Source organism: Sinohyriopsis cumingii, chromosome 16 (genome assembly GCF_028554795.1).
Source record: "Sinohyriopsis cumingii isolate HCF-2022 chromosome 16, ASM2855479v2, whole genome shotgun sequence".
NCBI lineage: Eukaryota > Metazoa > Mollusca > Bivalvia > Unionida > Unionidae > Sinohyriopsis > Sinohyriopsis cumingii.
The window spans coordinates 32,548,235-32,563,874 of NC_142976.1; the positions used below are offsets into that span (position 1 = coordinate 32,548,235).

Below are 15,640 nucleotides of genomic sequence, written 5' to 3' on the forward strand. Positions count from 1 at the left end.
ACCCATTTTGTTTAAGTAATAATCATAGAAAGTACATGGAATATGGACTATGGAATACCTATTCTGTATAAGTAATAATGTTAGAAATTACAAGGAATATGGAATACCCATTTTGTGTAAGTAATAATCATAGAAAGTACATGGAATATGGACTATGGAATACCCATTCTGTATAAGTAATAATCATAGAAAGTCCATGGAATATGGAATAAGAAATACCTATTCTGTATAAATAATAATCATAGAAAGTCCATTCTAACATCTAACATAAATTCTTGTATTGATAGAAATACATAATAATACTGAAAACTCTTAAACTGCCACTAAGGCAGATTCCATTTTGTACAAGACACAATGTCCAGTCAAGGTTGTTTTCTTCTTTTGTTTTTCTTCATTTTGTTGGCATATTTAATACATTATTGTCTCTACCATGCAGAGGAAATTGAAAACTTTGTGTTTTCCCAAAGGGCACACAGAGACAGACAACCTGGGCTGGCCTGGGCATGTATTGAACCAAGGACCTTTATTTACGAGTATAAACTGTGCCAACTGATATACCATAATACCCCATTAATCATGAGAGAAAAGGACCAAGTTTCGCAATGATACTTTGTATTGTATAATGTATACGGAGTACACATTTTAAAATATAGAAAAATAAGTCAGTCTTGTTATACCATTTCCTTTAATGACATCATTTTTATGCAACTTCTCTTCGACATGTTAAATGCAATAATGTAGGGGTGAGGGTTTCATGTAACTAGGCTTAAAATTAACTGGGCTCTAACACAGAGACACTGTAACCTTTCTGTTCCTAAAGAAGTGGAGGAAATACAAAGATAATTTAAAAACTTTTCATAGGTATTCAGATGACATATGACAAGTCTCCTTTATGGAACATTTTTGATTTCATGACTGCATATTAACCCTGATACATACTGACTATTCTATGCAAAAATTACAAATCAAAATACAAGAAAAATATTAAACAATCTACATTTCAGGAAGAAAGTTTAATATGTCTAGTGAAACTGGGACACAGATTTATAATCCAGAAAATCTGTTGAGCATCCTAACTGATGGTGAATTAGATAGTTTGTACAAATTAATATAGTCTGAACTCATGACATTGTGCTCCAAATTAGATCTGGTCACTGTCTGGAATGTTTCTGGAAGTTTTTCTATTTTTAATAATGGTGGCCACATTTTAATGTAGAATATGCCATCTGCACAAAGTCCTTTACACCAGGATGGTTTCCCCCACGTTTTCTAAAATTATGTTCAGTCCTTAATATTCAGAAAAGCCATTGTAAGGTTGTGCTGTCTCTCATGAATCTATAAATAGCCATTTGTTGTCAGACACATAATGGACAATGCTCAGTGGGAACAATGTCTTACCAGACCAGGTGACCTAATAACAAACCTGTACCCTGAGCTTCATTGTGTTCTTCTTTACGATGCCCATGTTGCCTCCTTTTTATCCAGCATGTCCTTTAAGAATGCTTGCTTGGCCATTACCAGACATGTTTTAAACTTCTCATATGTATCCTGATCTTTTTCCTGAATCTGTTTGATGAGCTCCCTTATTTTCTCAGATGTTGTTCTCTGCTCCTATATAATTATACAATGGAAACACTTTTACATTTTCCAATCCATAATTTTAGAAAGGAATATTACATAAATATTCAAATAACAGGTAAGAACATAACAAAATTGAATTTTTTTTTTTAAGTCAGGGGTTGTTGATCCACTTCATTATATGCTGTCATTTGGCATTGGTAATTTGCTGAAACTGTTTTGAAATGCAACCTCTTGCAGATGAGAGGATGTTTGCAGCAATCTGAATCAACTGACCAAATAGAAAAGTCAGTTGTACATGTTCAGTATTCAATGACACCTGCCTTGACTCTAAGGGGAAAAGTTTGTGTCAAAGCTGGAGAAATTGACAATTGCATGTCTTGTCCTTGTCTTCGGAGGATTATTGTTTCCAATAATCTTCTCGGAAAAGACTCACTGAATCAGTTTGTTTCTCCTGCATCCAATCAGACAGCAGCACTGAAAATACTGTTTCAGCTAGCTTAGACACATGCCAAAAGTCGATGTAGAACAAAGGTATAGACAGCCCTTGTACATACAGAACAGCCAAAACTTAAGTCATTCCTTAAACTTATGTCTTAAATCCAAGATTATGATTGACTGAAAAACATCGAACATAAATAAACCAATCTATCATGATGTAAACGTATGTCTCAAATCCAAGATTATGATTGACTGTAAAACATCGAACATAAATAAACCAATCTATCATGCATCTAAATGTATCTCTCAAATCCAAGATTTTGATTGGCTGTAGTACCTCTAAACCAATATGGCATGCATCTGTAACCATAAAATCATGTCAGATCAGAAGTACTACACAGCTCCAAATTTATTAAGGCAATTGCCTTTTTTATCTGGAACATTATAGCACACTCTGATCCATCACAAAATCAATAGAAAGATTCTCCATATATTTTCATCTAATACTTCATTATCATTATTCTTACCGAGATGTCACGCATTGTCACATCATCGAAGAGTTCATTCTGCTGAATATACATGGAGACTCTCTGAAAATCGAGATCCCTTACCAGGTCTGGCAGACACTGATTCAGAACACTTCGATGAAGTTTGCCTGAAACTGATAGAACACCAATCATGTGGAATGATATATCTCTCATTTATACTAATGTAATTACCTATGGCTAATGAGATGCAAGTACAGGTCTAATGTGAATAATTTCATCATGTTACATTGTTTGTCAACATGATGGAAATGTTCAAACAACCTTGACTAAAATATAGATGCTATACAGTTAATTTATACTGGAATATTAGCATCTCATAAAACACTACTTTTTATTTTGTACAGATTCTAAACATGGCATTAGTTCCTGCCATAGGTATGTACAAGTGTTATACTAGTTGCTGCATTTGAAAAGTTGTTTGGGAAAAATAACCTTGGGTGGGGCTTGAAGCAAAGCTTTGACAAATCTTTCATAAAAAGCATACTGGTGTTAATTGTGCATCTCCCATATTATTGAAATTGGCCACATATATGACAACAACATTCATTACTATACTGCTACAACTAAAGACCTTAATATATGAAAAGAAAGGAATTGAAACCAAGAATTTAATTAAAATTCGACAAATAATTCATTTTGTAGAATACAAAGTAAAAGTTCATATGACACCTAAATATTGTGAATTAAATTCCAAATTATCCTATATGTCCTATCACAATGTCCACGTAAATAGAATGTTTTGAAGGAATTAGATTCCACGTTATCTTATATGTCCTATCACAATGTCCTATATGTCCTATCACAAAGTCCTATATGTCCTATCACAAAGTCCTATATGTCCTATCACAATGTCCACATAAATAGAATGTTTTGAAGGAATTAGATTCCACGTTATCTTATATGTCCTATCACAATGTCCTATATGTCCTATCACAAAGTCCTATATGTCCTATATGTCCTATCACAACGTCCACATAAATAGAATGTTTTGAAGGCATTAGATTCCATGTTATCTTATATGTCCTATCACAATGTCCTATATGTCCTATCACAATGTCCTATATGTCCTATCACAAAGTCCTATATGTCCTATCACAATGTTCTATATGTCCTATCACAATGTCCTATATGTCCTATCACAATGTCCACATAAATAGAATGTCTTGAAGGAATTAGATTCCACGTTATCTTTTATGTCCTATCACAATGTCCTATATGTCCTATCACAAAGTCCTATATGTCCTATCACAATGTCCTTTATGTCCTATCACAATGTCCTATATGTCCTATCACAATGTCCTGTATGTCCTATCACAATGTCCTATATGTCCTATCACACTATCCTATATGTCCTATCACAAAGTCCTATATGTCCTATCACAATGTCCTATATGTCCTATCACAATGTCCTATATGTCCTATCACAATGTCCTATATGTCCTATCACAAAGTCCTTTATGTCCTATCACAATGTCCTATATGTCCTATCACAAAGTCCTATATGTCCTATCATAATGTCCTATATGTCCTATCACAATATTGTATATGTCCTATCACAATGTCCTATATGTCCTATCATAATGTCCTATATGTCCTATCACAATGTCCTATATGTCCTATCACAATGTCCACATAAATAGAATGTCTTGAAGGAATTAGATTCCACGTTATCTTATATGTCCTATCACAATGTCCTATATGTCCTATATGTCCTATCACAATGTCCTATATGTCCTATCACAATGTCCACATAAATAGAATGTCTTGAAGGAATTAGATTCCACGTTATCTTATATGTCCTATCACAATGTCCTATATGTCCTATATGTCCTATCACAATGTCCTATATGTCCTATCACAATGTCCACATAAATAGAATGTCTTGAAGGAATTAGATTCCACGTTATCTTATATGTCCTATCACAATGTCCTATATGTCCTATATGTCCTATCACAAAGTCCTATATGTCTTATCACAATGTCCTATATGTCCTATCACAATGTCCTATATGTCCTATCACAAAGTCCTTTATGTCCTATCACAATGTCATATATGTCCTATCACAATTTCCTATATGTCCTATCACAAAGTCCTATATGTCCTATCACAATATTGTATATGTCCTATCACAATGTCCTATATGTCCTATCATAATGTCCTATATGTCCTATCACAATCTCCTATATGTCCTATCACAATGTCCACATAAATAGAATGTCTTGAAGGAATTAGATTCCACGTTATCTTATATGTCCTATCACAATTTCCTATATGTCCTATATGTCCTATCACAAAGTCCTATATGTCTTATCACAATGTCCTATATGTCCTATCACAATGTTCTATATGTCCTATCACAAAGTCCTTTATGTCCTATCACAATGTCCTATATGTCCTATCACAATGTCCTATATGTCCTATCACAAAGTCCTTTATGTCCTATCACAATGTCCTATATGTCCTATCACAATGTCCTATATGTCCTATCATAATGTCCTATATGTCTTATCACAATATAGTATATGTCCTATCACAATGTCCTTTATGTCCTATCACAATGTCCATGAAAATAGAATGTTCTGAAGGAATAAAAAGTCTTGAATGTCATTAAATATCAATAATCTTGAATAGCCTGGTATACCAATGTTGTAATTCCAATGAATAATTTAGATAAATAATGCCACTCAAATAATTTCAGCAGCACAACTGTAAATGCAATAGATTCCAAAAGACTTAGAGACTGATCTGATTATTTCTTGTTTACCAAACTCACTAAATATGCACATCCTCACTAGACCATCAATGCAATAGATATTGTTTGGAAAATTCTAATTTTTCCAATGGAAAATTCCAAATACTCACAATGATAGCCAGACCTTGAATTCATATTCTAGTAAACAACTTATTTATAACTTAAATTATGCACAAAGTCGGGTAGGCAAAACCTCCATTTAAAACAAACAAGTATGAAAATAGTTAGGTAGGCAAAAACATTAACAACCCCCAATCTCGGACAAAGTCAGGCACACAATATAAATTAAATAAAGATAACAATACATGCAAAACAATATATGGTTTCTGCTCTTGTTCAAGACAGCCTGAACTAGAACTAAAGGCAACATACCTTGTGAAAGAGGTATATACGGACCAGTTAACTGTTGTTACAATAATCATGAAATTCAAAGAAAATGCCATTTTCTGTTAGTATGTGGACTTTTGCTATCAGCATTTTCACTTTTTTCAGTATTTAGTTCATGTTATGTATTTCAAACTACCCTGTTAAGAATTGTAGAAGAATGGTGTGAGGTTCTTAAAGAGAATAAAATCCATATCTGCAATCGCAATGGTTCTTAATAAAGCATTTGACAGGTTGCTACTGAAACTCAGAAAGTATGAATGAAAGTGATCTTGTAGAAAGTAATATGTTCAGACCGATATAACAGTCTGAACCCTTAGGGGGATATACAAAGGAGTTGTACAAGGATTGATACTCCATCTAGATTTCTTTATTATAACACTAACATATGGTGGTCATTATAATCATATGGCCAATATGTTGCTAAAAATGTGTTCACAACAATGACAGTATATATCACTTCCTGAATGAAACTAATCATCATGAAATGTAAAATGGGTGCTCAACTTCTACGAATAAGTCTTTTTCAACTCTGATTGATGATTCAAAAATCTAAATTGGGTAATATAGAGTCAAAACAACTCATACCTCTACAAAGAATAAGCAAGTACCTAAATATATTAGGAAAGCTAACAATTTACAACTCATTGGTTGTGTCCAACTTTAACTACTTTACCTTAGAAATGTCTGACATTTTTGTGGGAGACTAATTCATAAAATCTGATTTTGCTAGTAAAATAGGTTTCTTTGCAAATATTTACTCAATCGTAAAACCTTAGAAGAACTGTTACTACTCTGCAAATCCAGCCCTCCCTGATAACAGTTTTAGCTAAAAGAGTTTAAAGTTGTCTGACCACCTAGGTGGCTGTTGAGCAGAGTGATCTCCCCTTGATATAGATATTGGCAGCAAAACCAGTGAATATCTCAGTTACTACTGGAATGTAAGGCATGCTCTCTATATGGATGTAACTACAGGGAGGCTTGGATGGAGTATGTGTATTATGCTTGGATAATTATTTGTGAAGAAACATACTTTACTAGAAAAATTAGTTTGGTCTTTAAACACGTTACCCAATCTTAATACATAACAGGTACGAGGTGGAGGGAGGTACATCCCCTTACCTCAGAGATGCCATTTCCAGTCCCCTAATGTATGTGAGACAGTTTCTAGGTAATTCAACTGGGTGAGCAGCTTCTAAAAGGGAAAAGTTTCCCTCCCACAAATCCAACAAGTAATGAAGCCACATATTATGAAGCTGTTGAATGACCTGGAAATGTGGCCTGTTGTGCCATTGCTATAGGCACCACAAGACTGAGCTAAGCCCTTTGGAATAAAAGATCTCTGAGGTAGAAACCGGAGAATGTGGACTCAGATCTCCATGCCATGACATGGATAATATTAATTAGGAAACAGTTCCTGTTGAAGGTTATGCTTGTGGCAACTGCTCTAAACCTTGCGAGTCGACTGCATAACAAATTCATCAGAGCTAGAAACAGTTATAGATATGCAGACTGAATAACACACTTATGTTATGCATATTTAATTTTTTGTCAGTTATTTGTAAAAATTTTTACTACATGCTATTGTGATGTAACATATGTTGGACATGACCTTGTCCAAAATTGAGTTCATTTCTGCATGACCCAAGTTTACTTTTTTATTTTATTCATTGTAAACAAGTAATACATAGCAAAATCATTCTCTCTGTGTATGGGCTTAATATGGGGATCGTTATCAATAGAAGAAGTAAATATGTTTATTTAGGTCAAAGTTTTGGATTTTCTGAGTGTAATCCAGGTTATGGTTTTGATTTTGCAAACATCAGGATCATTCTAGAAGGTTATTTTCCATTAGGTAATGGTTTCTTTTTAGAAAATGTTAATCATGACCAGAGGTCAACCTGGAATTATATTACTGTGATTCAACAAAGACTGTTCACACATCAACATTCTATAAGCTATAAAAGACACATCATCGCCTTCAGTTTTGGATTTCTTCATTTGTAACACTAATTAGTTTACCCATGACACATGCAGACAGTGACATTATTAATAGTGAACCTGTCTTATAATAATTAGTCTATACATGTAACATGCAGATAACAGCATTATGTATATTTAATGTATATTGTGTGCTTATCCTTTGTCCATAATTGATGATAGTCTTCTGTTTATTTATTCGATATATGTTCGTATGTTATAAATAGGTTCTTTACATATATTAGAGTTGAATGTCTGGCCTTATTTAAGACCTTATGTGTTCAAATCCTGGTCTTTTTTCATTGTGTTTTAGGTTTTTATAAACTACTTCGATGTGCTTAGTGGTTAGAATGCCCACCTCGGAAACGGGAGGTCGCAGGATCAAACCCCAGCCAAGTCATACCAAAAAATTCTAAAAATGGTACTAACAGCTGCCACGCTTGGCTCTCAGAATTAAGAAGTTATTGTTATGACTGGTCGGCCTGGTGTCAGGGTAATGTGACTGGGGCATTATGTCCCAGTGCTAGACATCACTATAAACTGTCACAGTGCAGACATCGTAGCGACATGACTGAAATATTGTTAAAACTATGATACAAATCTAAAACACAGAGGTTTTATAAGGTTATGGTAAACAAAATTATTTATTCTGGTTTTATGATTGGTCTCTGGAATCATTTACAGTTGTTTGCAGATATGATTTAAGAATAATAATTATTTATTTTTTAATTATTAATTAGAATTACTAAAGTGCTCAGTGGCTTTGGATTAATATACTACTTTGAAATTATTTTGAATTCAATCAATGTCATTTTGGAGAGCATCAGTGGTATATAAATAGATTCAATATTCAGTATACCAATACATTCAGGTCCAGTGTGTTACATCTTGATATACAATACTACTTGAATTCATTTGAAACATTCTGTCTCATGAATACTGTGGTAGAACATTTAAGATTATTTAGGATTTAGTTCACAATACTGTAATTATCTTTAAAAATGTTTCTTTGTGTTCTAGGGAAACAAATTATTGAATTTTACAAAACATGCTGGTTTCACTTCTTTCTGTTACTAGTATAAGACCACAGAGATGTAAGAAAAGTATTACTACCATTGCAACTGTTTTATAACAATTAGTCTACCTTGACACATGCAAACAACAACTACAGCACTAGCTTACCTCTCTCATACCAATTAGTCTAACCATGACACTTGAAGACAATGGGAGTATAACCAACATTTCTAACCTTGTACCAACATGTCCACCGTGACACATGCAGTGAAACTGTCACCAGCATACTGGTCTCATTCCAATTAGTTTATCCATGGCATTATCACCATTGTACATGTCTTATAACAATCAGTCCACCCATGTAACATGTAGGTAGTTTACCTGTCTGACGCAAATTAATTAACCCATTGCCCATGCAGATGAAGGTGTTAGCATCAGTGCACCCATCTTAAAACAATTAGCTTACCCATGGAACATGCAAACAAAGGTGTTATCGCTAGCATATCTGTCTCGCTAGCATAGCTGCCTCACATCAATTAGTCTACCTTGGTACACGCAAACAATAGTTTGACACCAGTGCACCTGTCTTAGTGCAAACTGATTACCTGTGTAGCATACATATAATGGTGTTATTACTAGTGTACCTATCTCACACCAATTAGTAGTGTACCTGTCTCACACCAATTAGTAATACACCTGTCTCACACCAATTAGTAGTGTACCTGTCTCACACCAATTAGTAGTGTACCTGTCTCACACCAATTAGTAGTGTACCTGTCTCACACCAATTAGTAGTGTACCTGTCTCACATTAATTAGTAGTGTACCTGTCTCACACCAATGGCATATTGACAATGATATTATCATGCCACATGCAATGGGAAATCGCCAGTGTGCCTGTCCAATAATAGTCTACCCATGGCACATTCAATGGGAAATCCCCAGTATGCCTATCCAATAAAAGTCTACCAATGGCACATTCAGTGGTAAATCCCCAGTGTGCCTGTCCAAAACCAAATAGTGTACCCATGGCACATGCAATGGGAAATACCCAGTGTGCTGGTCTAATACCAGCTAGTCTACCCATGGCACATGCAATGGGAAATACACAGTGTGCTTGTCACATATCAGTTAGTCCATCCAATGCACATACTGACAAAGGTGCTATCAAGTGTATACCTGTCTTGTGCCTACTAGCCTACCTATGGCACATACAGACAATGGTATTATCAATGGGGTACCTGTCTAATACCAATGTGTCTACCAATGGCACATGCAGACAGTTCTGCTATCACCAGTGTTACTTGTCTTATACCAGTTAGTGTACCCATAATTTTGAGTGTGATGTTTTATACTGATTAGTATACCAATTACACATACAGACAATAGTGCTATCACCTGTGTAACCTGTCTAATACCAATTACGCATATAAACAATGGTGTTATCACCAGTGTGACCTGTCTTATACCAATTACACATACAGACAATGGTGTTATCACCAGTGTGACCTGTCTTATACAAATTACACAGACAATGGTGTTATCACCAGTGTGACCTGTCTTATACCAATTACACATACAGACAATGGTGTCATCACCAGTGTTACCTGTCTTATACTAATTACATATACTGACAATGGTGTTATCACCAGTGTGGCCTGTCTTATACCAATTACACATACAGACAATGGTGTTATCACCAGTGTGACCTGTCTTATACCAATTACACATACAGACAATGGTGTTATCACCAGTGTTACCTGTCTTATACTAATTGCACATACAGAACATGGTGTTATCACTAGTGTAACCTGTGTTATACCAAATTTTGTTGAAGTATGTTTCTTATGTTACTGCTAAATCAATACACCATCTTGACATACATTTCTTATCTGCAGAAGAACATGCCTGTTCCTTTGTCCTGGGATTTATTTGTTTCGAAGGCATCAGTAGTGACGGCTGGATGGCTGTAGTCCATTTCATATATGTGGAAGTGGCTGCCTGTATATTTGCCTTGGAGTTTATATGTTTGGAAGCTCGGACAGAGGTGAACCATGACTGTTTTGAAAGGATGGGCTCTGATTTGGTTGTTGATGGGCTCTTTTTTGTTTGGGGCATTTTTGACAGTTTTTGTCCTGCTCTTCTTCCAAACTCCATTTGTTTCTAACAAAAAAGGTAAACACATGTTACCAGAATGGTTGACAATTCAGCTTATAGTAATGTACATGTGCATGCAAATATCAAAGGAATATATTGAAAGTAAGCTCTGTACATGTCAAGTTTGGAGTAATGTAGAAGTACAATGGGTCTGGTGCGAAGGTTATGACTAATATAGATTTGTAATCTAGGTACTGCACAAAAAGTAAACATAAATAGTGCATATAGGTTATTTTTGGCAAAGGGGTCTTCTACGTAACTAACTGATTTTAAGATATTTTGTAATAAAATACTTCCATTTGCTGATTACTCAAAATCAAAACTTTACACCATAAACTAATAAATAAAACAGTAGTATGTGGAATTATGGTTTCTCTCGTTAAAATGTATTACTTTTACTCTTACAGGTTTGGTCACCACTGGACATTCTATTGTAATGTTAGTAACTATTAACAGTACTTGTAGTCTAGTTCCTTACTTGTCTTACCTTTGATGTGTGTTTAATTGAACTATGAATCCATTTTTTGTGTTTTTGATATAAATTTGGCCTTTGTACTTTGTTGTGTTTTTGATATAAATTTGGCCTTTATACTTTGTTGTGTTTTTGATATAAATTTGGCCTTTATACTTTGTTGTGTTTTTGATATAAATTTGGCCTTTATACTTTGTTGTGTTTTTGATATAAATTTGGCCTTTATACTTTGTTGTGTTTTTGATGAAAATTTGGTCTTCACACTTCATACTTTGTTGTGTTTTTTATATAAATTTGGTCTTCTTACTTGATACTATTTTTTGTTTTTTATATAGATCTGGTCTTCATACTTCATACTTTGTTGTGTTTTTGATGTAAATCTGGTCTTCATACTTCATACTTTGTTGTATTTTTGAAGCAAATTTGGTCTTCATACTTCATACTTCATACTTTGTTCTGCATCAGATACGTTCCTTAACTTCCTGTAGTTTTCTGACCTCAATCACTATACCTTAAATTCATGTTTTTTCAAAAAATAAAACATGTATATTATCTATGATTATTTCTCCAGCTTGACTGCTTAATCTATTATCCATGTGTTGCATGTAGGTATTCTATGTCTGTGCTATAATCCATGTAATACATATAGGTATAATTTACATATGCAATTACCCACATATTGCAAGTCTGAATTTTATGTCTATGCTGTATGTATTATCCATGTACTGTATGCAGTTATATTCTATGCAAATATTATCATTATATAGGCATTACAATAATGTTCTCATGTTTGTTTTAAATCTACATTTAATGTAACAGTGTAAGGTAATGCATCCATGTGTAATGTATGGATGTGTAATGTACCAATGTGTAATGTATTGATGTGTAATGTACCCATGTGTAATGTATGGATGTGTAATGTATCCATGTGTAATGTATTGATGTGTAATGTACCCATGTGAAATGTATCCATGTGTAATGTATGGATGTGTAATGTATCCATGTGTAATGTATTGATGTGTAATGTACCCATGTGTAATGCATTGTAAAGAAATCCTGTTGCTCTTCTCTTTCTGTATTTCTTTTTACCCGAGTGTTTGTTTGATTTTATCTGAACTAATGCTGTGTGCTGTCAAATCTGTCAATACATATAATTTCAGTTCTATTGTGCCTAATGTTGTTTAATCATGAAGTTTAATCAATACAATCACGTTTGTCAAACCATAGTTTAGGGACAAAAGTCCCCCACCTATATAGAATGCCCAAAGTATACTGGCTAGTTGTTTCCTTCTATTTTTAGCATAAATGTTTATGTTCACCAAACAGACATTAAGAATAAAATGAAATTTCTGTGTTAATCATTTTCTGTGGGAGAAAAACAAATATTTGGGTTTTATTCAACAAATGTTTAAAATTTAATGATAGGTGGTAATACTTGGCAATTAGTGATCTAAAGTGTATTCAGTACATTTTACTTCATGTAATTTTCTTTATGTCAGTATTTACTTCAAACATTGATATGTGATTCTTTGGTTTCATGGATTCTTTCCTTCTTGTCTCTCTTTATCATTCATATTACATGTCAGCACAATCCACATGGCATAAAATTTATTTATGGAAAAAGATATATCAATGTTAGCTGCGCTGTTGTCAACAGTTAGTGACCTTAAAACATTACAGAAAAACCACCACTTATTATGTGAACAAGGCAATTATTTTCCAAAGATATTAAAAATGGTTCTGATCGGTTAGCTTTAAGAAAATTCTTAAGATCAGTTTATCTCAAATACATTGCCATGACATAGGGTATTTCAGAGAACATGCTTACATTTAATTATCAGAGCACAAAATTATCTGCAACTTTAAGCATGATTTTCTGCATTTAAAAAAAAAACAATTTCCAAAGAAAATATTTGCTTTTTTACTCACCTCTTCCTGAAACCAGAACTTCAGCAAGTCACCAGATATAATCATGTGGCTGTTGTCTTGGCAATGGCAGGGGACATCTATATTGCCTTTAAGGTCAGCAACAGGGATTAGGCAGTTTACACTGTATCCATCAGATAGCGGGCACCGTATAAATAGATCAAATCGCAGACTCTGACCCAGGTCTCCAATGACATTAGTTAAAGTCATGGTGATGAATTCTCTAACTTCAATACACAATTTGGCAGATGGAATTTCTCCTGTGGTTCCCATTCTTGTGACTTTTGCAAATATGACATGTTCCCTGAAGAACACAGTCAATCTGTGATGAAGGTCAAGGTCAAAGACACAACAACCACAGTAGATAAGATTGTCTAAATTCTTGTTCTTGGCAATGGGCCAGTGAGCCACAGAGGCAGCAAGAAGGCGATGGAATATTGCTGATGGTAGAAAGTTTTCAACAAAGGCAAAACAAAGTACAGATGAGCTCTCCATGTATGGCTGTGGCACAGGGGAGATAACTGCCATTGGTGTTGCTTCACTGAGCATGCATGGAGCAAGAAAATAATTTTCCACCTAAAATAAAAGTAAAGATTAGATTTCTGATTATAATCTGTGAAGATATGATGGTGACTGGCAGAGCAAAATCTCTTGTGACTGTCTATTTATCTTTTAATGGGTTTTAAACATAATGCAAATGAATACTGTAATAAAGATTTGTTAAGGTGTCAGAATTTTATCTATACTTATTTTGGACACTAACATTAGTGGCATACTTATTTTAGATGCTAACATTTGTGGCACACTTAGACACTAACATTAGTGGCATACTTATTATAGATGCTAACATTTGTGGCACACTTAGACACTAACATTAGTGGCATACTTATTATAGATGCTAACATTTGTGGCACACTTAGACACTAACATTAGTGGCATACTTATTTTAGATGCTAACGTTTGTGGCACACTTATGGCATACTTATTTTAGATGCTAATGTTTGTGGCACACTTATTATAGACACTAACATTTGTGGCACACTTATTTTAGACACTAACATTTGTGGCACACTTATTTTAAACACTAACATTAGTGGCATACTTATTTTAGATGTTAACATTTGTGGCATACTTATTTTAGACACTAACATTAGTGACATACTTATTTTAGACACGGACATTTGTGGCATACTTATTTTAGACACGGACATTTGTGGCATACTTATTTTAGACACTAACATTAGTGGCATACTTATTTTAGACACGGACATTTGTGGCATACTTATTTTAGACACGGACATTTGTGGCATACTTATTTTAGACACTCACATTAGTGGCATATTTATTTTAGACACTAACATTAGTGGCATATTTATTTTAGACACTAACATTAGTGGCATACTTATTTTAGATGCTAACATTTGTGGAAAACATGCCATTCTATATATAACAGCCTTGTGTACCTATCATGTGATGCTGGCAATAGATGGATCGACCAAAGAAAGTAGCAACACATAAAGGCCAGAAACACCTGTAAAGGAAGCATACAATAATTTTTATACTCCTTCCCCCCCAACTATTACATATTTCCTAACCTAGCCATACCAATAGAAAGCAGTTTTAAATCCCTCTGCATCTATTGTGACATGGCATATCAAGAATCATGTGGCCTATATGATTGACAAACTAATGTTAAATGCAATGGATATGTAGTAAATGCCAAATACTAACAGAATGTCTCAGAGCAATCAGAACTTGCCTGTTACTGTAACAATCAGAACTTGCCTGTTACTGTAACAATCAGAACTTGCCTGTTACTGTAACAATCAGAACTTGCCTGTTACTGTAACAATCAGAACTTGCCTGTTACTGTAACAATCAGAACTTGCCTGTTACTGTAACAAATGTTCACCTCCTACAATATTTCTTGAGTGATATGCCAGCTGCCAAACAACTCATACTGTCCTTGGCAGATTCCCAAAATTTAGTGTTTCAAATTAATTTTTTCTCATCTATTTTATTGCATGAATGTCAATTCTAGATAGCTTCCACCCAAAACAATTGGAAATAAGAGTTCTTGCACTAAAATCTAAAACTGCATTTGTAACCTTAACTGAAACATAAATTAATGACACTGTCACTGTTAAAGTAATTAAAACCATTCCCTTATTAGAAATGATAGGAACAAAAATGGTTCTGATGTTTTTACATACATTAGAAATGACAAAGATTTTACTACCAGGCCAGAGATGTAATATGTGGCCCTTGAAGATGTTTGATTTGTTATTAACCAATTATAAACATACTGAAGAAAAATGGCCACATTTGATTCATAATTATTAGAGGTCTAAACAATGTGGGTAAGACAGAATGCGTACTATCTGCATC

General features: G+C 34.1%; 1 protein-coding gene across 1 annotated transcript in view; it reads right to left on the reverse strand.

Annotated features, from left to right (window-relative positions):
* Nucleotides 1-686: 686 nt before the first annotated feature.
* LOC149780166 (uncharacterized) overlaps nucleotides 687-15,640 on the reverse strand; it is an 89,674-nt gene continuing 74,720 nt past the window's right edge. Inside the window, exons 11-14 of the mRNA XM_089936180.1 lie at nucleotides 13,256-13,828; nucleotides 10,581-10,860; nucleotides 2,547-2,680; nucleotides 687-1,611 (exon numbers count right to left, since the gene is read on the reverse strand). Of these exons, the coding sequence (XP_089792306.1) occupies nucleotides 1,453-1,611; nucleotides 2,547-2,680; nucleotides 10,581-10,860; nucleotides 13,256-13,828 (1,146 nt within the window). The 3' untranslated portion in view covers nucleotides 687-1,452. The remainder of the gene's footprint in view (nucleotides 1,612-2,546; nucleotides 2,681-10,580; nucleotides 10,861-13,255; nucleotides 13,829-15,640) is intronic.